The 25,593-nt window shown below is 39.0% G+C and overlaps 3 protein-coding genes across 8 annotated transcripts in view; 2 read left to right on the top strand and 1 right to left on the bottom strand.

Moving 5' to 3' along the window:
* Window positions 1-11,926, bottom strand: part of pald1a (phosphatase domain containing paladin 1a) — a 48,664-nt gene extending 36,738 nt beyond the window's left edge. The window contains exons 1-5 of one of the 5 annotated variants that reach the window (XM_028567404.1): window positions 11,736-11,926; window positions 7,737-7,782; window positions 1,878-2,075; window positions 1,574-1,676; window positions 91-270 (exon numbers count right to left, since the gene is read on the bottom strand). In XM_028567404.1, coding sequence (XP_028423205.1) covers window positions 91-270; window positions 1,574-1,676; window positions 1,878-2,062 — 468 coding nt within the window. In that variant the 5' untranslated portion in view covers window positions 2,063-2,075; window positions 7,737-7,782; window positions 11,736-11,926. Of the gene's footprint in view, window positions 1-90; window positions 271-1,573; window positions 1,677-1,877; window positions 2,076-3,938; window positions 4,234-5,278; window positions 5,302-7,736; window positions 8,029-11,735 lie in introns of those variants that run through there. The other 4 variants (XM_028567406.1, XM_028567405.1, XM_028567407.1 and 1 more) reach the window with 4 other exon arrangements.
* Window positions 11,927-13,526: 1,600 nt separating this feature from the next.
* Window positions 13,527-17,788, top strand: ndr2 (nodal-related 2). Its single transcript, XM_028567900.1, has 3 exons — window positions 13,527-13,791; window positions 15,601-16,388; window positions 17,273-17,788. The coding sequence occupies exons 1-3, from the start codon at window positions 13,527-13,529 to the stop codon at window positions 17,423-17,425; spliced, it is 1,206 nt and encodes a 401-aa protein (XP_028423701.1). The 3' UTR covers window positions 17,426-17,788.
* A 1,248-nt stretch (window positions 17,789-19,036) lies between these two features.
* lrrc20 (leucine rich repeat containing 20) lies at window positions 19,037-22,382 on the top strand. 2 transcript variants are annotated; one of them, XM_028567902.1, is made up of 5 exons: window positions 19,037-19,328; window positions 20,916-20,998; window positions 21,507-21,656; window positions 21,815-21,982; window positions 22,072-22,382. In XM_028567902.1, the coding sequence occupies exons 2-5, from the start codon at window positions 20,929-20,931 to the stop codon at window positions 22,200-22,202; spliced, it is 519 nt and encodes a 172-aa protein (XP_028423703.1). In that variant the 5' UTR covers window positions 19,037-19,328; window positions 20,916-20,928; the 3' UTR covers window positions 22,203-22,382. The 2 variants fall into 2 exon arrangements, with proteins under 2 accessions (XP_028423703.1, XP_028423702.1); XM_028567901.1 differs by having other exon boundaries at window positions 19,038-19,328; window positions 20,910-20,998.
* Window positions 22,383-25,593: the final 3,211 nt, after the last annotated feature.

Here is a 25,593-nt window from a genome sequence, read left to right as displayed (position 1 = left end):
AAGGGCATAAAATCTACTAGTCAACAATTTATGTGAACTTGTATGTGTTCTGCCTGTATAAATGTACATATAAGAGAAAGTAACAGTGACCTCGTGTCCTTGTGCCTGGAGTCTCTGAAGAACGTGTCTGAAGCCATTCAGACTCGGCTGACCCATCCCATACAGCAGGTAGGATCCCTTGACTTGGCGGAAGTTGGGCGCGCCATAGCTGCCCGTGGTATTGAGGACATCTGCCTTGCTGTACACATCCTGGACCATGAAGTACTCCCCCTGGATGGCAATGCAATTTACATCTCAGAGAATTACTCAACCACAGCATATCTTCAGCTTCCACTCGAGCACACATTAGAATTTGTAAATTCTGCAGAGCAAATATGTCAACATTTAAGTGGTTAGATAAATCTGAAAATGGTGTTTATGCGTGAAACCGCTTGCATCCTCACTGGAATTTTAAGTTTTTTAGTTAAGACCTTAGATCGTCACCCATACTGAAACACCATAACAATCAGAAAATTAGTCTACTTCCTCCTCTTTCGGTTGGCAAATAACAAAACTGACAGAGTCTGGTTATTCTGTTGTCTCAACAGGTTAATCTCTGCTCTGTCGCCTCCAACTCTCAAAGATTATATGTCAAAATCTCTCAAAATATTGACATTTTTACAGTTTCCATGGTCAGTGTAAAGTACAAAATAACCATGTGATTGTGGTTCACATTAATTTCTATACTGTTGCACTTTAACTATCAATCAAATCACCATTTTTCTCTTCAAAGTTGTCTATAAACATAAATCACTGACTAGGGATAAGTTCTTATAAATCCATTTTGGATCCAGTTCCAGGTTGATAAAATATCCAGAAAAAACTAAAAAACAACTACAAAATGTAATATTTGCAGGAGGGTACTAATGACAAAGGAGGGGGAACTACAAACTGTACAAACTTGCTTAAATATATAAATCTACCATCCATCATTTCAAAGTTAGAGCATTTTGAATAGTTGCGATTAGGAGATTGTGGATCCAGATTTGATAACATGCTATCAAACCCCATCTCTACTCAGAACATCCGTACTGTGACCTTAACATTTCTCATACACAACAAGAGTGTGAGCAGACATATTTATATGTTCTGGAAAACGTCTCGACGTTGGCATTTTCAGACATTTTTCCACTCTGGAGAGTAATTTTGAAAAGCAGTTTTTTGGTTGTGAAAAAAATGATTTGCTTAGTGTGGCCAAAACAGAGAGTAAAATACATGTTTTCAAATTCATGTGGACATGATCTTACTGTAGGTGAACCCACTGGCCTATGTATACACATGTAAACAGATGCTGTGTGTGACAAAACACTGCATGTCTGAACAGACACAGCAGAGGTGACAGAACAGATCAAAGCCCTGATAGCAGGGTGACAACATTCCTGTTTCAATGGCTGCCCCAGATCATAAAACAGCGCATGACAATGTTCCTATGCCACTCTGCAATTTGGACATGTGAATGTGAAAAGAGCAGACATAAAGACAGGTGAGATGAGCCCACGTCTTTCCAAGACAGCGCTGTGAGGTTTGTCATTACCTGCACCAAGTAGTGCTCGGGCATAGTGTCTGATATCCGGCCCACTTTGTAGTTGGTCTTGAGGATTTCATCGTGAATCTGAAATTCCTGTCTGCAATTATACCTATAAAACAGAACACAGAACAGCAGGTCTGGAAGGTAAGGAGAGGTCAATTCAATTATCAGCTACTATTTGCCAGGCCTGGTTTGACAAATGTGAAGATAATGGGGGCAAACATTTCGGCCGGGGGTGGGGGATGTCACCACAGTGATCAAAGAGGATTTACACCCAATTGTGAGAACGCAGATTCGAGGAGGGACTTACGTGATGACGACAGGTGCGACTTTGTTGGTGATAATGGACTTGGCCTTGTTGTTGTGGATGTTGACTGTCTGAAAGGGGCTCATACTGAGAGACTGCCTGCTGTCGGCCATCCCGTTGGCAAGGACACTCTCAAGTGGCGGCGCTACAGAAACAGGCTGTGGCGCGGCACTGGCAGTTGTACCCATGCTCCACAAGCAGCTGTGGATGACATCGCAGCGGACTCAGAAACAGGAAGCAAACACACTCGCACACATACATAAAACCGCGTATACAGTGGCAACACATACAGTATATTTGGAGAAGTACAGCTACATCAAGCAGCTAGCATGGCTGTAGACTCTTACTACAGCGATCGACATCCCCACTCATATCTGTACACTAAATATGAAGCTACAGCCAGCAGCCAGTTAGCTTAGCATGTTGTTTTAAGAAATGCTGTTTTAAGACTTAAATTTTTTGTGCAAATTAAAGAAACAAGATGAAAAGTATTAATTAGCTTTTGAGGTGCTGGTAGGCAGTTTTTGTGTTACTTTTAGACAGAGCCAGGCTAGCTCTTTCCGCCTGTTTGCAGCCTCTGTGCTAAGTTAAGCTAACTGCAGACATACGTGATGAGTTTTATCAATCTTCTCATCTTCAAGTCTCGGCAAGAAAGTAAATGAGCCTTCCCAAAACATCAAACTATTATTTAAACTGGGCTTTTGTTTTGTTTTTTAATTTAGCATCATGATGCACATTCATGCAGAGGTTTAAAAATAATGTTTAAGCACACATACATTTCATCAAGCAGCTGAATCGAAGAACTGTTAAATAGAAGTTATTCTCTACAGATACTGTGAAACTGCTTCCGCTATTATTTCTGATTTATTACATGAAAAGAACATGGAACAGATTGTCAGATACAAAGGCATCAGACAGATTCAAAGAGCCAGTTTAGGCTACAGTATGTGATAAATTACGTCATAAATGTTAATCATGCGATATATTAAAAAAAAAAAGAAATTAACAGAAGCAGTTATGGGAGTCTTTTGAGAGAAATAGAACATGCAGAGGTTTAGCCAATGACTCATGAAATCCTCTTTTTAGGTTTAGTCAGCACTCAAATTACAATCCATTCATTTCATTTCTCTATGACTCAATCATGGTGGCATGGGATTGGAGTCAAGTCTGACAGTATTCATATTTTAATCATACAGCTTGATACGGAGCACTCAGACCCCCACGCAACCCAGCCACAGGTTTCAAGCAAAACCTCCTCCCCTCTGAATAAACAGTGAGCTTTGCAGGGAGCTCTGCTGATAAACAAACGAGCCTTCCGACAAGTTGGCAGTCAGGAGTAACACTGCTCCTCAACATCACTTATAACATGTAGCTGGTCAGGAACCTAGCAGGTCACCAGAGCACACAAACAGAGGGAGACACACAAATACACATAAACCCTTAAGGAATACACAGAAAAACACAGTACGTCACCCAACACCCACTCACAGATACACATACTGTAACACTGGCGCTGCAAAGTGTAGACCAAAAGTACAGAATCAATCCAACAACAAAATCAGCTTGATGTGACAGGGTCAAAGCACCTCTGTGTGATCATCAGCTTTCTATAGAGTGGACTCTCATTGTGGAGAGAGAAGTGCCAGGTGAGTCATCGCTACTCTCTGGGGCTGAATGGGCAGGTCAACCTTGTACTCACAGACCTTTTGATTTGGTAAGAAGATTCTCTCTCTCAAGCACAACGGGGGAAGACAACAAACATATTGATTTGCTTGTTGCTTTGTCTGCCATGGTTAAAGAAAATACAGAAACAAAAACTAAAATGTGTTTTACAGCTTGACCTCAATAAGTTTAGAGTAAAAAGTCTGAAGAGTAAAAAGGAGGCTGAATCTCTACCCAAGTTCCATAAAAGGAAGCAACGTTTTCAAGACTACGGTGTTCCAGCTGCCCAAATCTATTTGAGACCTCACCACATACCGAAAGCATCCCTGATGCCATAATTTTGCGACTAACACAAGAAAAACTCTCCACACTGCAACAATTCACTAAAATGTGACATCTTACGTGTGAGATGAGGAGCGATTTGTACTTCCAGATCCTTTTCTTTGCTGCTTGTTTTCCGCCATGGTGGGTGAGAAAAGGAGTGTGAGAACTTGGCATCACATTCAAAAATAAATCTCTCTTTTGAAAGCCCTTCGGCCAGCCCGTCAGTGGGAAAAACCCTTGTGGGAGCTCAAAGTGCCCGGTCGCTTGGCATTGGGCAAAAACTTTAGGAGTTCCAGCTTTCAGACAGCGTCCTACTCATGCTTGTCCTCCCTCCAATATGATGCTGGAGAGTAGATTCATGCAAGAGACTCAAATCTCTACGGAGGAGACCAAAGGAAGTAGAGGCACATCTGGCAGCCAGATGGCTGAAGTTCAGCTCCCTTTCACAGGGACGTTGTACACAAAGACGACACAGTTGACTCTTGTGATGTACTGCATTCAGTACAAAAGGAACATGCCAGAATCATAACTCAATTAATCAAATCGACAGAAAATGTATTATTTATCCAGCAAAAATGCCAAACATTCACTGGTTACAGCTTCTCAAATGAGAGGATGTAGTCTATTGCTTTTCTGTGTTTTACAAAACTGTAAGTTTCATATTTTAAGTTTTGAAGATGTTATTTTGAGTTTTTGGAGCTTGTGATGGTCATTTTTCACTATTTTTTGGCACTTAATAGATTATACAAAAGATTATAGTCATTCTGTCTTTTTCATATTTTGTAATTCAATTATTATTACAAGTCAAGTTTCAAGATCCATCCCAGAGTCTAACGATAGAGGGTGTTGCATGCTGTAAAGCCGTTTAAGGAATATTTGTAATGTGTGATTTTGAGCGAAAATTGACTTGAATTAATAATAAAAATAAACAGCTGCAGCCCTGGTGTCATATTTAGGTATTATATTAAACATAATAGATATAAGATGCCTTCTGTGTCTCCTTGACTTCCTATTTGGATTGAAAACAGAGCTTAAAGTCTGTGCATTCCTCACAGTAAAGGGCATTTACATAGCAAACCCTTTTCAATCTCTGTCACTTTAAGGACATTTAATCAGTAGGTTTCTTTACCCACCACCACAGTCATGCATGATAATATGCATGTTCTAATGTGGCTTGGTCAAAGGCTATAAAACACTCCCGACAACAGATTCTCCCCTTTTCCTCAGCCGTACTAGAACTTCCTATATCATATCCCATGTGGTGGTTTCTTTGTAAAATGTCTGAATGTTAAATGAGGCACTTCCTGACAGAAGCTTCGGTTTAACAGCCCTCCAAAGGAAATGTGACATTTTTAAAGCTGCAGCAAACACAGCACGCTCACTGAAACTGGTACGTTGAAAACCCTCCTCCGTCTTACCTTAACAGCCTGTCACCTCTGTCACGAGATCATGGTGCACACACACTTTGGTACGGAAGTTCCTGCTTCACACAAGCTCAGCTTGTCAGCCACACTGATTTCAGAATGGGCAGGCTTGGTCTAGCAGGCAGGCAGGCAGCCGGGGCGGAGGCCTGAGTAGAAATAGCCCTCAGTCATAAACATCCTCCTGGAGATCCAATCAAGGCAACTCATCAGAGAGGCTGTTTATCCCACATGTCAACCAGAGTAGTGTCGCACTGCTTGTGAGGCCAATAAGATGAGACAAACTTGGATTTCACGGCGCAAAAAAGGAAATGGCCAAACAACAAGATGATGTTGAGTTCACCTTTGTGCGTTTCAGCCAGCCAGGCCGTGAACAGCTGGTTAGTAAAGTTAGTAAAAGGCACTAATATTTAAATGAACTGGTTGCACAGTAAGAATAAGGACCATGGAAACTGGAACCTTCTGCCAGCCTACCAGCATTGCTCCATTCAGGGCTGCCCCATTAAAATTCAGCCGGTGTCCTAACTTTGCTGTAGCAACGTCTTCAGACAAAAGGGCCTGAGTGCAGACAGGAAAGAGCGTGCAGCTGCAGGATGCATCTGTTGGTGGCCCCGAGGAAGGATGCAGAGCACTCTTCATTCACAAGAGATGCAGGGGTTCAAGGGAGATGGGTATCACTTTGTAACGCTTAGGAGATCTTTCAACACAACTTCCCATATCAAGATGAAGAAGAGAGCTGCAAGCGTGGCAGCAAGAACCACGAATAAAAGTCCAAATTCAATGCAACATTGCACAGCTTATTCAAGGATCCTGGGCATTTCTGGTCTCCTTGGAGGCCACTCGTTCAGTCTGCCAATGTTTAAGTCTGAAAGCCTGCTGGCTGCACAAAACCACATAAAGACGATAGAATCATAGTAATGCTGTGATGCTGATGTTGCATAATGTTGCTTCGGAAATCTGCCTAAAACATTTGCAGGAATGTGCAAAAAGACTTTTAATCATTGCTCAAGAACCTAATCTATCAATGTAAAGGTTTGGTGTAATGCAATCCTCATCTTATTTATAACAATGACACAATTCCCCACGGTCTCTCACTCATCACAGGATACGAGACCACCAAACCATTCAATATGACCCAGTCACACATGCCCCGGCCGAGGAAGTGCAAGCACACCTTGACAGGAAATGCTTAGTTGTACTCTCTGAAACTACCTCCCTGCAGCTGTACGCATATTTCACCAATGAGGTTAAGGGTTACATACAGGCGTGATTCCACAGGACATTGCTAGTTCCTAAGCTAAATATCAATGCTGCGCGGAAATGAGCTCAATGCTTCCTCTGCAGAAAATCCTTTTTGTTCTCCTTCGACTGTTCCAAAGACCTCATTGTGAATTTGTGTCAACCTAAAGCTCTGATGTTTGTTTTTGTTCAAAATAAATCACCTAACAGCCTGTCCAAAAGGAGACTGAGGTGAAAAGGAAGCCATGTGATGCATTGTTTAAAGATGCATTTTCCAAATCAGATAAAACTACCCCCCCAAATTAGCTTTCGCACTGCAAGACAGATTAACAGACTGAGCGCCCAAACTGACTGGAAAACTGACTGAAAGGCACTTTTTTTTCCAGTTAAAGCAGCAAATCTACTGGGACACAAAAACAAACTATGCTACTGCAGTGAATATGACATAAATCACACAAATAACCTTTAGCCTTCTACATTCTTGCTTTCACAGCTCAACACTGCGCTGCTAAAAACTGGTTTGCAAATCTATTTTTAAAACCCTGCCTGTAATTTATTTCATTTCAAGATGGCAATTTTATTCCCCTATGATTTCAAGCCTGCCGTAACGTGGCTTTCATTTTTTCATAACCCCAGCGTCTGACCGCAATATCCAGTCAGTCAGCCCCACCAGGCCAACTGACAGCATTTCTATTAGTCACTGCTGCCTTAGAGAACCTCTCTCTGGATAGATTTTACACAAATTTGTTTATATGTTTTTATATGTCGGCGCTCAGACTGAAGTGGTTAACTTGTGTATGCACAAACACATCCCGACTAAGCTGCTGCATTTTAAGACATAGGAAGCCAGAGCGGGTCCTCTTCTAAAGGAATGAGAGCTAACACTTGAGAGGAGAGACTAGGCATCACATGCCATGAAGAATGTAATCCATGTAGCTATGTGAACATCAAACATGAATGTGTTAAACCAAAGGATACCTCTCTGTAAAAGGGAAAGTAGCTTTTATATTCTATGATAGATAAAGATAACTTTTAGTTTGACACGGTTGCATCGTTTAAATTTCAGACCCAATTATGCAATACTAATCACACAGGGCATCTGAATCGATATTTAGACAATGTATGTTTCCTTTTATATTGATCAGAAACATTAATGATAGTGACCACAAGGCTGCAGCAGGACTCAAGTATTATAACAGAAGTATCACAACTATACCTGACATTCAGCTGATCAGTCCATCATCCAAGAGAGGCTCGAATCTCTGAGGAACACAGTGGAGAAAAAAACAGAAAATAGTGGGTTAAAAATAACCAAAATGACTTTTCTCCGGCAGGCGGCACACCATTCTCAATCAGACATCCTCGCTGGCATCTCTCTCTCTCTCGCTCTGATCTGTGAAGCAATCGGTCTCTTCCCGCTGATCACACTATGGCAGGCAGCGGTCTCGCATCATTAAGACGTCCTTATAAAGCAAGACAGTGAACGGGTCCTTCAGTGAGAACAGATCCCAGACAAGTAATCTGCAGTAGAAGACAGGGGGGGGGGACACAGCTCTCCGTCTGAGGAGGTTTAGATGGGTGACGGCATGCTCCCTTGTTTTTATTGTGACTTTTTTGGTATGCAACCCACATGAGGTGCAAGGCTGCTCATGCATGCTGTGATTTGAGTGTGCAATTGTGTGTGTGTGTGTGTGTGTGGGGGGGGGGGGGGTTGTAAAAAGGATGTGGAGGCGGAACCAGGGAGGCTTACTCATCATCAAGTCCGCTATCCAATCACTACCGGGGCGTCCTGGCAGCACAATGCCTCCCACACATGGCAGACCTTTTAACAACTATCTCAAACCCATAGATTAAACCTTAACTTACTAAACTTCTTATAATCAGCTGCAGCAGTTAACCCTCACTGACGTGATGTCATGTAGACCTGCCAGGAGGTTGACAATCAGTAACAACTGCACACAGATGACATCACGTAAGCCTAATTCACTATGATGCTCTAATTACTCGATTCATTAGTGGTTAACACGTGCCATGTTGAAGGCAAACAGGCTTACAGCTGGGCAAACACTTAGATTTAAGCTTGAGGTTCAGCTGCAAATGGCTGTGTGCTCTACCTCTTGTAGTCGTTACCCTCACATCACGCACTAATGTTCCTATTTCATCCTGTGGGCTGTATAAAGCAAGAACAAAACAAACGGTATCCAGTGATATTATGCCTGCACAAAAAAAAAACTAATTCTTCTACGCATACAGTACAACTACGACTCTAAATAAGTAAACAAAACGACAACACAAGTATATTCTCTGACTGGCTCCGGGAATATTTTCTGACAAAAGTATGTGTAATCAACAGTCTGTCACACGATAATGTCAAAATTAAGCGCATTTACAAACGTGGCGAGTTGTTTTCGAGATATGGATGTAAAATCTACTGCTGCCACACCTGTTCCTTCCTTCCTGCAGCACGAAGACTCTGATGTTCTGGCAACAAGATGAATGTGAAACAAAACCCTCCTATAGCCCGCAAACGTCAAAAACATTGAATCAATGAATCAATGAATGAATCAATCATAAACATTATTCACTTTTCTGGGGGGGGGTTCCAAACCAAATATCAAAAAACAAGAAGCTGTCTAGTAGATGTTACTAAAGATACTGAATTTAAATTAAATAAAGCGACAAAAAAAAAAAAAAACATTGACACCTCTAGTTACTCTGACAGTTTCACACGCTTCATTTCCTTCTGATTTGTTCATTAGATGGCGATACAGCAGAGTATATGAAGTAAAAGGATGTACTGTGACAGATTAAGAAACACTTCCTCTCTGCTAAAAGTCCCCAGTGGAAGTAAGAGCATACGGCTAATATCACCTGTCTTGTCCAAATCCTTTATTGGGTCTGGTGTCTGTCTTACCCCCCAAAAAAACTATTTGCTAAAAGCCTTGTAACAGCAACAGGAAGGGAGAAGATAGTAAAGGAGAATATTTCACCTCAGCCAAAGTTCAGCTGCTTGGAGCAGTATATTGGCATGACAGTTAAATGACTATTAGTTTGATGCAATATTAACTTTCTAACTGTTCTTTATATTTCCTTACAGTTTAGGGACATTACTTTTCCTTTATTAAAAAAAAAAAAAAAGAATACAGTCAAGTTTTAAATAAATCACCAACATTAATGCTTTTGGGAAGAGAAAATGACACCCAAAGAGACAAACTTTGGAGCATATTAAATATCCACTTGAGTCCAGTGATCAAATATAACACCTTGTGGTAAAAATTACCCACTGCACTCAGCCGTGTAAACAAGATTTCTCCAGTCACTGCGACACTATGTTCATTATCTTATGACAACTATTTCAACTCCAAACAGGTGTTTATACAGTAACTTAACAGATACTTTAAAGGCTGTGAATTTGGATCAAAACAATCAGACTCTAAAATATGTTATGGGACTCAAAATAAAAGAGAAATATCTCATATTTGCTGAAGCAACCCTTGTGTTTAGGGTGTTACTTGCCTGAAGAAACCGGAAACCTTACTGGACCCCCGTTTTGAGTTTATCAGTTCCCGACCAATAGCCCTACTTAAAGAGTTCATAATAAAGCAACATTTCACACCAGAAAATCAGCAACTTGTCAAGTTAAGCCTGAGAGGAGTAAAGTGTATTTACTATTCCTCTTATCAAGATAATCCAAGAATAAATAGCTCAATCATTTCTGATCCAGGTGTCCATTCATTGAGGAGTTTCATGCTCTCACTCTTGATTAATTGTGATGTTCACGGTTTGATCTGCTCTCTCGGTTGTCAAAAGCCAGTTTCTGTCTTCCCCCAGGACGTAAGGTAAAGTGATATGAACAGAAGAGAATGGTCCCAGCTGCACGGGCTTAATCAAATAACGGCTGGGACTACAATACATCAAAGGGCATACTGCGCTTTGGACTTTTTTTTCCCCTTTACATTTTTATTTTATTTATTTAACCTTTATTTATCCAGGTAAGTTGATTGAGAACAAGTTCTCATTTGCAACAACGTCCTGTAGTCCTAGTATGCATGTCTTTATGGTGGGAAGAAACCAGAGCACCTGGAGGAAACCCACGCAAACACAGGGAGAACATACAAACTCCACACAGAAAGGCCCGGAACGACCTGGACTCAAACCCAGAACCTTCTTGCTGTGAGGCAGAAGTGCTAACCACTGAGCCACCGCGCTAATGGGAAGAATGAACACATCTGGGTATATTTCAGGAAAGTTGAACATGTCTATGGGCATTATTTTGCACTGAAGAAATATATTCAGTAATATATTATGTATATAATATAATGTGCTGGCATTCACTAATTATTTCAGACTAAAAAGTGTTTTTTTCTGCCTGAGCTGATAACAACATATCATATCTTGGCTATAATATAGTATATTTGAGCATGTAAGTTCATGTTTGACCTTTGGGAACAACATGGGTAACAAAATAAACGAAAAGGTCAACTTATTAGCTTTTCAGAGCTTTCAACCGTGTCTTCTGAAGTGAAGAAGCTAATAAATGGATAATTGAGCTTAGATAATTGAGCTTAGATGATTTCACGTTCAATATGGCTTTATTTATCGCCAGTAAAGTTTTGTATTTGCTATTAATGTTATCCATGTGTGGAAGTTGTTGTTGTTTTGAGCAGTGTTTCCTGTTTTGTGAAAAGCTACCAAAATATCCTCTAATTATGAGTGATACTTGCAGAAATAGGTGCAAATGTTATAATAGAGCCAAAGTAGTAGGTCTGTAGTGTATAACACAAACGTTTTACAAATATAAGTCATTGAGAAAATGTGTGTTTTCAAGGAAAATAAAAGCATAAATTGACAGTTATCTTTATGTGTTTGCCTGATGATAGGATGATGAGTTACCAACTGGAGGTCATAGCATACCCAACTTTGTATCATTCATCACTGCCAAATCATTGGCTAGATGCAGTTCACAATACAGCAGGCATGGGGAGTGGGGGGTGCCAAGCACATGTATGCCCCATCAACCACACAAACACTTCGCATTATGAACATAGCCTACTCTTCACTCTTTCAAAGTGCACAGCTGCAAATTCGTGCAATGCATGCTTGATAAAGGTGTTCATAAACTGTGAGAGTCTTAGCATCCAAAACGGCATGAATGTTAACTTCTCGGCTGCGGTGGCTCGTGCAACAAGAGCCGTAAACTTTTAAAGCTACTCACCATTTCAGCACACGGTGGGAGAAAAAAAGCGTCTGTCCTTTAAGAAAACAGGTTTTCAGTAGTCGGTTTGTCCGGTGTGGAGGATGTAGCTACAGTGCACCGTTTATGCTACTGGAAGAAAACAACATCCATTGATTTTTTTGGGGTCCTTTCTCGGGAAATTTACGAGGAAAAGGATTTCGCTATGTGAATAAAAGACGGACCGCGCATGCGCAGTCTGCGGTCATCCTCAGATGCTCTCTTCTAGTCTCACCCATACCAACCATAATTATTCACATCCCAACATCACTAAAATATGAATTACTGAGCTTTGTGACATTGTGGTTGATTCGGTTCTATATCTTGAGAAGCCAGTTTGAAAAATACAGAAATCTAATATATTTCATGTTATTTGTGAAAGTATTAATGGTCCCCACATAAAACTATAGCCTATTACAGAAATATTAGTATTAAAGGAATAATACTATCACATTTAAAACCCCATAAAAAGCATGATATGGTCACTAAAAATTAAATATTGACCATACTTTAAAGCCCTAACAGTGAATTAGTATTATAAGTGAAGCTCTGAGAGTATAGGATAAAAAGAGATAAGGTGATGTATGTTGTTGTTCATTGTTACTTTTTATACACACTAATTAGTTCACCTACTTGTATGTAGATACATAATAGTTCTATGTATTTCTTTTTAAATATTTGTTCAGCTTTCCTTGTCCTTTATGTCTGTGTGTTCCTGTAAATTGTTCTTGGAGCTGTGTGTAAGTAGAGCAACTTAAACTCCTTGCATGTTATATATTTAGCCAATTGAGCTGATTCTGATTAACTGACCTTAAGCTTTTTTCATATAGGCTCATATACAGTAGGCTACAGATGTTAATAGGCAAGGCAAGGCAAGGCAGCTTTATTTGTATAGCACATTTCAGCAACAGGGCAATTCAAAGTGCTTTACATAAAACATTAAAGAGCAGTTAAAAACAATTAAAAATATAAAAACAGATCAAATACGGAATAAAAGTTACAGTGCAGTAAAAGACTTTAAAGAAAGGCAACATCAAAAAGAAAGGTCTTCAGTCTTGATTTAAAAGAACTGAGAGTTGCAGCGGACCTGCAGTTTTCTGGGAGTTTGTTCCTGATATGTGGTGCATAAAAACTGAACACTGGTTCCCCCCTATAATTTATAATAGAAGATAGACTACATTGCACACAATATCATACTGTGCCACGTGTTATAATCCTGATAAAAGCCTATACTGAATATTGAGTGATGGGTTATGTTAATGTTTGTAATGTTTCATTAGTAGGCCCTATGTGACTTATGGGCTACTGTATTGCACATCAGCCCAATCGTTCTCCACATAGTCCATTTCAGACGGTATTCTTGAAAATTAGCCGACTGGCACTTATTTACAGAAATGTTGATTAATGTGCATTGTCCTAATATAAATAAATAAATCTTCTTCTTCTTCTTATTCAGTAGACTAGGCCTACATTACACTTTTGGAAAGCCTAACAATTAGTGTAAACCAAATAGCTGAAACAATTAATCCAAGGATGGGGAATCAGGCTGCAGAAGCCGCGCAAACAAAGAGCTGCGATCCTTGTAAACACGTACCCAGGCGCCTCATTACCAACAGAATGGATGATGAGCTGTCAGGTAACAAGTCTTGAGGACGCATGTCAATTTCCTTTAATGTTCTCAGCTACTTGTTAAACATGAAAGGGGGTGGGTGAGGGTATATAAGACACCCCTAATCTCCGAGTAGAGGAATTTGTCATTAACCGGCCCAAAACATGCGTTCATTGGGAGCTCTGACAATTGCGCTGCACGCATCTCTGCTGGTGCTGCTGGCTCGGGGGATTCAAATGACCAGTGATGGAGTTTATAAGAGACCGTTGCAGCGTTTTCCCGTGGTGGACCGATCAACCGGGTACCACCTGCCAACCTACATGATGCATCTCTACAGGAATTTCAAATCCAACTTTTCCAGGCCTTTGGATACTATGGAGCAAGATGCCGCGAAGCAAGCAGACACCGTGAAGAGTGTGATGGCTAAAAGTAAGATTTCTGTGACTAGTCTATATGGAAATGCTAGGCTGTGTAGGCTATATACCACGAATGAGCAGGGACAACAAGATGATGGGGAACGTATAGGCTACACGTCTTTATTCGTTTTTTCAGCTGTGGTCAAAGTCAGATCACTCCTCTACCACTTAAAAGCCCTCTGAAATGTTAGTTTTTTTTTGTGTGTGTGGCTCAAGTGTTGTCCTGTCAAAGCTGCGAGCCAGACGACCTTTAGAGGGTTTCAATCCACATCCCGCTCAGGGGGGGTGAATAACCATGCAGGGATCAGCGTGTGAAAAGGCCAGTTTTCTGTCTAATTCTCAAAGCAAACCTCTTTTTTCTTAAATAGGTGATGTTGATTAGATATGTCGCCAGACATCCCCCTATACAAATCTCTTGCTAAGTCAAATCAACAACTTCCCTTAGTTCTTTTTTCACACTTGGCTTGATTAGATTAGAGCTCGGGATTTAATGGCACAGGCAGCCAATAGAGGACAGCCCTCCCTGCTGCTGAATCGAACTTCACATCGCTGCTAGGTGTTAGAGTTATTACCTATTTGTTTGACTGAGGATATGCAGAAGCCAGGAGAGGTAGATGTGCTAAATGATTGGTTTCGGCTCCGTGTTTGGTTTGAGTGGATGAATAGCGAGGATGGTTTGCACTTTTGATCAACCGTCTAGTTAAATAGGCCAATGCACTGGACAATACACAAGTTAGATGTTTAAAATGCTTTAATCTTTGAGATTAATTTGAACCACACCTGTTCATTGAATCACAATGAGCCCCATTACAGATGTGGGCGCAGCACATGTTGTCCTACCCCGGAACAATGACTGGATTATTTTTGAGAAGCAGCTTTAATTTGCTGAAATCTTAATCAATGCAGACTCATTAATCATGAGGTCATGGTAGAAAGTTATCAAAGGGAATTATACTATGCATTTACTGTTCTCCCTACAACTCACTTTGCTAAAGAAAAGAGGTGGTTGGACCTACAAACACAAGTCCTAACCGTAATTAACCCCCCAAATTGCAGTTAATATAGACATAATGGTAAATTATTTTGGTTGGTAATGGAGGTTTTATATGAGAATAAATCAAATTGTTTCTGGGTTGCACTATAATTGATCATTTTTGTATCTGTTGATTGAAATGTATGCATCCATTTCAGTATTTACAATACAAACATATGCCTACAATTATTTCGCTTTTTTACCACAATGTAGGTACTGGGCTATAAAGATTTAAAAGAAATCCTATCACAGTAGCCTATAGACGGTAAAATTTCATATCACAATATTGATATACATTGTGATATAGTTCATCTTTAATGCAATTGAGAAAATGAATGCCATTTGCAATGAATTTAATAACCTGAAAAAGCAAGGTTCATCACATTAATGCAACAATTCCTTTAAATCAAAATTGCCATTAAAGCAGTCCTACCTACAATGACATAATATAACCAGGGACATAAAGATAGCCAAAATACTGTAGTATAATATTTAATCTGTTTATTGTTTAACAATTTATGCTGCAAGTTTAATGCATAGATACATTTAAAAAGATACAGCTGTTGTCTATTTCCTGATTCATTACTAAATACTGTTTCCAAGAGCAAGTCTTAAATCACTGAAGGAGATAATTACCTCGATTTTATTTTATTTTATTTCTACAACAGGTGGATTTTGCTTCTCTGGCACATTCATTTGTGTGTTGTCATATCAGTGTGTTCTAGCATGTCCACTAATGATAAGCTGTCTGATACAATTATGCTAATTTTTCTCTTTTCACTACATTAGGTTTGACGTACAGAGAGAGGCGCTGGATTGCGACCTTTGACCTCCATGCCCTGCTGGCTGACAAACAGATCCAGGCGGCAGAGCTAAGAATCAGGCCTCCTCGGACACTGAGTGCTTCCAACATCACTTTGGAGGTCTATCACCAGCATGGCGAGGCGTGCCAAACGCACAAGAGCTGCCAGGAACGGCAGCTGGTGGGGCAGCTCACTGAATCATCACTGGTCACTTCATCACAGAGCTGGAAAGTGTTCAACATGACAAAACCTCTCTTGGGCTGGCTCAGTCAAAAATCAGCGGCAGAGAGAATTCCCCACAAAAGAGTGTCGAGAAGAAGGAGAGTGGTAAAGACAAAGAGAGGCCTGTCACTTCCTGATCAGCCGGACTTTGTGGCGAGTCCAAGAAGAGAGCAGGACGTGAGTGACCGGGCCTTGCTGGTCATCTTCTCACAAACTGGCTCTGATGAAAACTCAAAGGTCAAAGCGAGCTTACTCCACACAGCTGAACAATCCAAGTTCTTGTCCCCTGCTGAAATCAAAAGGGCCCGCTGGCCAAAGAGGCGCAGGAGCAAACGGGGCCAGGCGGACCAAACTGTGAGAAGCCTGGAGGCGTCCAAAAGAGGGAGTGAAAAATCTCTCTGTCACAGAGTCGACCTGCATGTAGACTTTAATCAAATTGGCTGGGGGTCCTGGATCATCTTTCCTAAAAGATATAACGCCTACCGCTGTGAGGGTCCCTGCCCTGGTCCCCTGGGAGAAGAACTCAATCCAACCAATCATGCTTACATGCAGGTGAGTGGTGCAGATTATCTATGACGGTGTTACTGTGAATATAATAATAACTTTATTTGTATAGAACTTTTCAAAACCAAGTTACAAAGTGGTGAATATGACAACAGATTCAATATCTTAGACATCAGTGTGTGCTGCTTGTGTTGATACTTTTTCCAACATTTGGGACACGGAAATGGAGATTCTGGAGCACCCAAAAATTATCCCTAAATGACCTACGGTATTTGGAATTATCACTGAATTGGTTTCGCTGTTTGTAAGGTAATTTACAGTAAATCTGACAAACCATGAATGCAGCATAATGCCCGAGACTACAGGAGGAAACACGACTAGAAAAAAAAAAGATATGCAACTGTAAAACCAACAATATTGAAAGAGTTTAAGCTGCAACGATTTTTCATTTAACCGATTTGTCAATTAACCTGTGACTATTTTGATAATGAATTAATCATTTTGAATTTTCAAGCAAACATTCCAACATTCGCTGGTTGCAACTTCTCATATGTGAGGATTTTTTTTCCCTTGTCATATCTGACAGTAAACTGAATATCTTATTATTTGACTGTAAATTAAATAAAACAACTAATTTGGATGCATCACCTTGGGCTGTGGATAATTATACATTTATTAGACAAACCAATTAATTGAGAAAATAATCAGCAGTACTAATCAACAATGGGAATAATCATGGCTTACAGTCCTATAAAATAGATTCAAATGATAATAGCTTCTCTCACAAAACCCTCACTGAAATAAACCTGAATAATTGAACTGAACAATATTGAAAAGTATTTGTCTGTCTTGGTGTCTTAATTACAGAAATTGAGTATTTTGAGACTGGAATTATCTATCTCAGTCCCCTGTTTTGTTTCTTCCTTTTCCAGAGTTTACTGAAACATTACCACCCTGACAGAGTGGCATCGCCCTGCTGTGCCCCAACCAAAATGAGCCCATTAAGCATGCTGTACTACGAGAACGGAGAAATGCTCCTTCGACATCACGAAGACATGATTGTGGATGAATGTGGCTGCCAGTGACAAGTACAACTACCTCTAAACATTACCTGTGTGGCTGAGTGGTGTTAACAGCATAAAAAAAGATGCTGAGCAGGAGCAGCCAATTTCTGAAAAACTAAAGAATACACTTAGCCAGAAGGAAAAAGCTCTTTGATATTGTCACTGTGCACTGTAGGATTGTAGCTGACCTATGTGCAGAGCCAGGATTTTAATTTGCGATGTGAGCTCTGGTTTGTAAGAAGAACATTGTTATTTTAAGATGTGCTGAAATGCAGACTCAACAATAGCATCCAGCCTTCCAGCTGTGTGCAGATGTCATAATGTTTTGTACAACTCTATTTCCCTTATCAATTTCATCAATGTAAACATGAAATGACAATGTTGTTGAATTTTCCAGCACTGTTTTGTATTGTACACTACCATTTGTGTAATTAATGTATATTTATTGTAGATATTAAATAAATTGTATTTATGTACATTTTGCACATGGTATTTTTGTTATATGTATTTTCTTATTTTTTATTACTTATACTGTACCATCCAAGGTTATTGTTAGCACTGGGGCTAAGTATCAAACTTTTTTTATACCCTCTGTTTTTGTTACTAATCAAAATCTGCAACAGCAAGCAGCCGATCGAAAATCTGTCATATACCGCAAGCTGGCATTGATCGTGTTTTGTGAGATTAATAATCTTGTTCACTTATAGTTTGATCAAATATTTCTGATTTAAATTTAAAGTAGGCTATTTCATTTAGTCAGTTCTGGTTTTAGAAAAAAAAAAGATTGTTTTGTGGATACCTAGCACAGCTTTCTCAGAGCTGCCTGGTTTCGTTTAATGCTGTCATAACAACATAATTGCATGCAACATATCCACATAACACAATACCATTCATCACTCAGATCACTGGCATATTTACCTGCAACTACAATGTGTGATACAAAAGAACCAACACACCAAAAGAGGTGGACTTTTCCAGTTTTAGAGTGTTTCAGTCATCCACAGTGAGTCATAGCAAAATACAGCATTGTAGGAGAGGAATATCCAGCAATTACGGTGTAGAGGCAGTTAGTTGTAACAATAGTAAACTATTCATCAAGCCAGAGAGCTCATTGTATTCAAATCCTTTGAAAATACACGGACTAACCAGGAATTTGGAATGTTCACAGCAGGGGTCAAACTGGGAGTAACGTTAGTTGACCAGGACTCAGAGGTAAGACAACATTTAACTTTATAGTGTCTATTGTCAGTCTGAAGGCAAATATGTATATAAAAAAAGTATACATTCAAAATATATATTTTTAGAGATATTTAAGTATTAAATTAAATATTTAAGTAGATAAGCATAGCCAGAAAAGTATGTCCTAGTGTTTTCTTAATATCCTTTAAGAGGCCCAGTCTCAATGCAAAAGATTTAAAATGTATTCAATTATTTATATAAATATATATAATTACATTTTACATTTTTAAATATGGTGAAAAAAGTAAAAAAAAATATTGGCCGACTGAAAAACGTAATAGGTATTACTACTTAATAAGTGAAATTGTTGCTTTACAACTGCTTATTTTGTTGCTACTTGAGCTAGCTAGCTAGATAGCTATATCGTCTGCAACTTGAACGCGCAGCACTGACACTCATGAATTCAATATATTTCCTAGCCGGCCAGTAGCCTAGCTAGCTAGCATATTCCTTAACGTTAATTGTGGCTTAGCAAAATCTGCGTTTACAAAAGTTTTTTTTTAATGTTACTATAAGAGGCGTTGCTAATCTTACTATTCTAATGAATAGGGCAACAATCAGGTGAATTGCCCTCTCCAGGTCTAAAAATACACACTCACCAAATTAGACTGTGGTTGAGCTGCTGTAGCTAACGCTAGCTAACTGTGGCAGCTGCCAGGCTCTGTAACAGTAGCTTCTAGTTTGGGTAAGTGACTTCCTGGCGTGGTTTAAATGAAACAGTAATGAAATAACGGCTTAGTAACTTAGAGCTCAACAGGCTGCCTTTGTTGTCCGGTAGTGTCGAGCTAAAGCTCATTTTATACTTGTAACGTCGTAAGAGGGTGGAAATGTGTTCTTCAGTTGTTATAACGTTACTCTGTCCAGTGCAAATAAAGGTGGCATTACCCAGCACCCCTTTGGTTTAAGAAAGTAACAACATGAAGGCTAGTAATTTACGCCATTTAAATATTTTAATGTTTGGGAGAGTGCATTGACAGATTTAGATTTTCCATTGCATACATAACTTGTATTCAGTGGTGGAATGTAACTAACCCGATTTACTCAAGTAACGTTACTGTACTTAGGTAGCCTAAAATTTTGAGGTACTTGTACTTTGAGTATCTTCCTTTTCATGCTACGTTCTACTTCTACTCCACTGAATTTATATGACAGCTTTAGTTACTATAGTTACTTTTGGGAGTCAAATTACCAATACACAATATAAATCAAAAATACATTATCAAATTATTATTGGGTAACCTAAGCTACCCAGCAACATTCATTACAATTTGCTCCACCTTTTCCAGCTGCAACAGCTGCAGTGATGCACACATTAATGCATCAAGATATAACCCAGTAATATAATATGAAATGGGCCATTCTGCACAATAAGTACTTTGACTTTTGGTAATTTTAAGTATATTTTGATGCTCATACTTTTGTACTTTTACTACCCCTCTGGGATCAATTAAGTATGTTTTCTTCTTAAGTAAGGAATTGAATGCAAGACTTTTACTTGTAATAGCGTGTAGTATTAGTAGTAGTATGTAGCATTGCTACTTTTACTTGCGTAAAATATTTGAATATGTCTTCCACCTCTGCTTGTCTTTAGAGTAATACAGAGTAATGCTATATAATCCTTCAACTGATCTGAAAACATACAAATAATCCCAAATATTTTGGGAATTGTCATTGTTGCTCATTCTTTACAATAGATTATTTCGTTAAGGACGAGTTATTCATTCAGGACATTTACAAATGATCTCCAATTTGGGAGATTTTCATGATTTCATCATCTCCAGTTGTAGATGTATTTAATGTTGTTTACTTTTACCAGTTTTACGTAACATTTGAAAAACTTAAAAACAAAAGTGAATGAATGCTTGTACAATAAAGGGTATTTGTTGTTGTTCATTGTTGTATACTTACATATGAAATCAGTACCCCCCTCAGGAAATATTAATGTCAAATTACAGAAAAAATGTACTCAGTCAGAGTAAGGGAATTGACTTATTTCCTTTTGTTGTTAATAGGATCCTATTACTCCAGTGATAAATAAACACAAAATACATTTTTGATTCTATCACATATGTGTTTAATATAACCAAAGCCTAAGAACACATTCAGCACTAATTTAATATTGACTTAATATAGCAAATGTGTTAACTGCATGCAGCTGAATACTTTTTTCAATCATATTATTAGTTACTGTAATTATAATTTGGCTGTCATACTTTTCATGGATAAAAGTATGCTTGGTGCAATATTAATATAATGTTTCCCTTAGGAACAGTTAGAGCAGAAAAATGGGCGAGGCAGTCGCAAATGTGGCCCGGAGGGTTAATGCAACCGTGGAGGAGGAAAAAGACACATTGGGTAAGAGTCCCTTCACACATCTTTCTCTCTGTCTCTCACTCGCTTTTACAGCCCTGATTCAATATTCTGGTTGATGCTATTTCAGATTTTCACCAGCAGGCGGTGGCAGAGGCTTAAATATGTCTACTCAAATAACTTTAAATCTCTGTGAAAAAGAGAGGGTTCTCTGTGAAAAAGAGAGGGTTCTCTGCGCTTCTACAATCCACAACAATCCAGTGCAACCAGGGCAGGACAAAACCGTGTAGAGTAAAAAAGAATCGCAACACACATGTCTTCTTACTTTATAGTTTATTTTATTTGTTTTTTAAGAGACTCTGATGAAGATGTAACTTTACATCGAAACGTTAGTCACAGTTATACACCTTAAAAAATAAAAAATAAACTATAAAGTAAGAAGACATCTGTGTTTTACCGGCAATTCTTCTTTACTCTCAACTTTAAATCTCTGTTACAGTCGCTGCTGTAATAATGCTTCTTAATGTCATATTCATGTTCTTCTTCTCTGCAGACCTGTCAAACTGCAAGCTCATTTCCTTCCCAGACGGTGTGTTCAGGGTCCTGAAGGGTGTCTCAGACAACATCCGCATTATCACACTGGCTGACAATGAGATGAAGGCTATTTCCAGCAAGTTCTTTTCAACCTTCACGCAGCTGAGAGGTAGTGGATAATAAACTGATATTTGATTAATGGACTCAATCTTCAATCAAAGATTGTGTGGTTGTATGTTAATCTCAACTGCTGTTCACCTCACAAATGTTGGCGGAAGAACACACAAGTGACCCCTCAATTTACTCATGTCTTGGAATATATTTCAGAACTGGACCTGCGAGGAAATGTTCTCACCAAGCTGCCTGATGCCGTGGGAGAAATGGAACATTTGACCTCCATTAATCTGGCTAATAACAGCTTCTCCATCTTCCCTGAAAAAATTACTGAAATAGCCACATTGGAAAGGGTTAACCTGGAGGGAAATAGCATCACCGGTAGTAATAATATATTAATGCAAGGGGTTGTATATTCTCATATGGCTTGAGCTTAGGTTAACTCTATTTTATTTTATTCTGCCACACAGAAATACCAGTGGAGAAGTTGTCCGACATGCCAGCACTGAAGTGGCTGAATGTGAAGTCAAACCCTCTGGACTCCAACACTCAGTCCGCTCTGCAATCTCTCTCCAACATTTTGTCAACAACAGAGTTCTAAAATATGTCATATATCATATTTGACCCACCTACAGACTGCATGCTGTGTGCCTTTAACTACTTCAGTTGAATATTTCAGTGTGCTTGAGACATGAGGAAACATAATACTTGAAGATATTGAACTGAAGATATAACAATGGTTTAAAGATCTCGGAGGTGTAAATAAAGATGGCGTCCTTAATTGAGTTTTTTAGCCCTGTTGGCCCCCACACCAAGCGGCCTCTACTTTTTCCTCTATGTATGAACTACAAAGAGCTGAAGGTGCTGTTTGGAAATGAAATCAATCCTTATACACCATATGTTTTGGTCTCAATTGAGACAAACAAATATATATAACATGAATAATGACTTATTTATTACTTTTTATAGTATAAAAAAGTTTTTTTCAATTAAAAATTATGCACTGGTAAGTATGCAGTCTCACGTCATTATTCTTCGCTGGGTGACATAGTTATTGCCTAGACCAGGGGTGTCAAACTCATTTTCACTAAGGGCCACACTGGAATCACACCAAGGGCCAGGAGTTTATTGACATGATTTTGTTACTGCGTGTCACTTTTTTGAAAAACATTTTGTTAGCTTTTTTCCTCATTTTGTGTTGTTTTTGTTCTGACTTTCTTGTGGCTTTCTCAGACGTTTGTCACCTTTTTGTAAATGTGTTGCTTTTCCCGAAATTTTTGTACGCTTTTTGTCGCATTGTTGTTGACATGAAGCCCTACAAAAGTCATCAAAAGAATTCCTTAGCCATCATAGAATTTAGCAAATCAATCAAATCAATGTTCTTTTTTTAACAACAACCTGTTTCACAGCCTGAATATGAAAACTCTCTCTGCTTCTGGGGGGATTTCTGAGTCTCAGAGTTGGCAAATCTGCCATATTCTGCTTTGAATGTCATATAATTGCTTTGTTTAAAAAAACACTTTCCTGTGTTTGTGGTTTGGCGCACAACTAGGTGGGCCAACATTTATTGTGAACCCAAATTTATATACGGGCCGGATCTAAATCTGCAAGGGGCTGGATTTGGCCCCCGGGCCTTGAGTTTGACACATGTGGCCTAGACTGTTAGATGAATCTTGTCAGACAATGTACGATAGCTTAAAGAATTGTGCCCTGATGGAAAGTTCAGTTGTTGTGTGGAGCAAGGGATAGTGGACCCAAATGCAGGGTACAGGCAGGCAGAAGGTTTGAGCTCGAGGATTTATTGGCAACAAAAAACGGCAGCACAGAGACTGGAAAAAAACACAGGGAAAAACTCACAAGAACGCAGGGAAGAGTCCAAACAAGACACGCTGACAGGGCACAAACAAACAGGGCAAAAACACAAAACAATCTGACAAGAGAAAAAGGGAACACAGAGGCTAAATACATGAGGTAACGAGCAAATGAGGGACAGGTGATACAGCAGGTGAAACGCCTTAGGGCGGGGCAGGACCACAGATATACATAATAAAGGCTTTTATTATTTATATCTATGGGCAGGACAATCAGACAAGGCGAGAAAACACAGGAAGCAAAACTAGACAAGACAGAAAACAGACTGTCAAAATAAAACAGGAATATACACAATGCACAGAATACTACACAGTCAAAACAGGATAAACCGAAACATAAACAATCTTCAGAATGATACAAAATTAATATACAAAACAGGAAACAGAAACAGGAATATACAAACAACAGAAACATCTACAACCACAACCAGTTATGCTAAGAAAATGTAAAAAAATGCCCAAGAAGATGTCTTCTAAATTATCTTGTTTTGTCCGACCAACAGTCGAAACCAATAATCCGTTTGCAATGATATCAAACCAAAAAAGCAGCATCACATTTGAAAAGTTGGAATCAGTGAATGTTTGTCAAATTAATAACTGGTTATTAAATAGTTGCCAATTAATTCTATGTGGATGAACTAATTGGTGAATTTTTACGGCCCTAAGGTATTCATAACCATAAAAGACATACATGGTTATACAAATTTAGATGATAACAAGGTGGGCTGGAATACAGAGCCTACAGTAGTTAGGGCAACAATTTGGCCAATGAACAGGAGAATCTAAATTACTTACATTTCCACTGTATGTAGACATGCCATAATGGTTTAATAAACTATTAAAACAGTAGGAACATGTTCTACTGCAGTTCACCCTCATGCTCCTGAACAGGGATCTGTTTGTACACTCATAACAGAACAGAACCTATTGGAGAGACGAGCAAAATATTCTGAAACTATCTGATCACTAGGCACCACAGAGATTTGAATTAGTAGGGTTACAGAGAAAGTACACATAGCAGTGTAAACACTGATCGAGCTCTTAAACCCTCCATATGCAGGTGACAGAGACTGATCCACAGTATTAAAAGTATTTTGCTTAGGCTTTTCAGAAATTCTTTAAATAGCAACACTGCTGAGTCTGGATCACCTGTAAGCTGATGTTTGGGTTCACTGTGTGGCATATCAACCACAGAAAAGCAAGAAGAGGGAGGTAGCATGTTGATATGTGAGGGATTCGCTAATGACCAGATTCTTTTTTTGTGTAAAGACTTTGAAATGTGTCCATTTTATGTGAGGGTAGGATGCCAGAGTCTTGCTGTCTTTTAGCAAGGACAAAGCTCACAGCATTGCGTGACTCCTCTGCTGCCCGGACTGTGACCTTATACTGGACTACATGCTGCTCTCTGACTCTCTGTGCTTTGATCATCTATAAACCAGAGGAAAACTACAGTCATTTACAGTATTAGTTAGTGTGGTGCTTACATCAGGAGGCATTTTTCTGTGTTTTAATACAAATATGGTACAATTTCTCCAAATAATCAGCTCCTTCTTAATCATTTGATGTGATATATAAACCCTATTTATAAACTATATTTATTGTAGGTGTTGCGTAAACGAGTACCGCATAATAAACTTATAACATACCAAAATTGCCCCATGTTGTTAGGGCTATCATATTTATAACTGAATTATTAATGAAACTGAGAAGGTCATCAATAACTGCTGTAAAAACACAATATAATTTTAGAAGAAAAAAAAGCAATAGCACAAATTATACAAATAAAACCTAACATGTGTTTTTATTAGCAGTACAGTACCCACACCTGAACATGGTTAGCAGTTTGTCAGGCCTCCTTGCAATATGTTGATTTTGTCACTCTCACAAAACTGAACACACATTTTAAACGTGTTATTTTCCGCACATTGCAACGACAGCAAAGACGGCAAAGCATTTAGTGTGCTTGTATATATTTCTCCTTAACTAAGATCTGTTATGATGCAAAAGGCAAATGAGCTTCTGTAGTAGCTGCACTATTGCATCAACTAAATGCATTTCAATCAATGCAATTTTACACCTTACTCTGACATAAAAAAAAAAAAATCAAAATACCGTGCCACC

The sequence above is a fragment of the Perca flavescens genome, chromosome 21, assembly GCF_004354835.1.
Source record: "Perca flavescens isolate YP-PL-M2 chromosome 21, PFLA_1.0, whole genome shotgun sequence".
Lineage (NCBI taxonomy): Eukaryota > Metazoa > Chordata > Actinopteri > Perciformes > Percidae > Perca > Perca flavescens.
The sequence above is the reverse complement of the archived record's forward strand: the minus strand, read 5'-3'. Positions and strand labels throughout refer to the sequence as shown.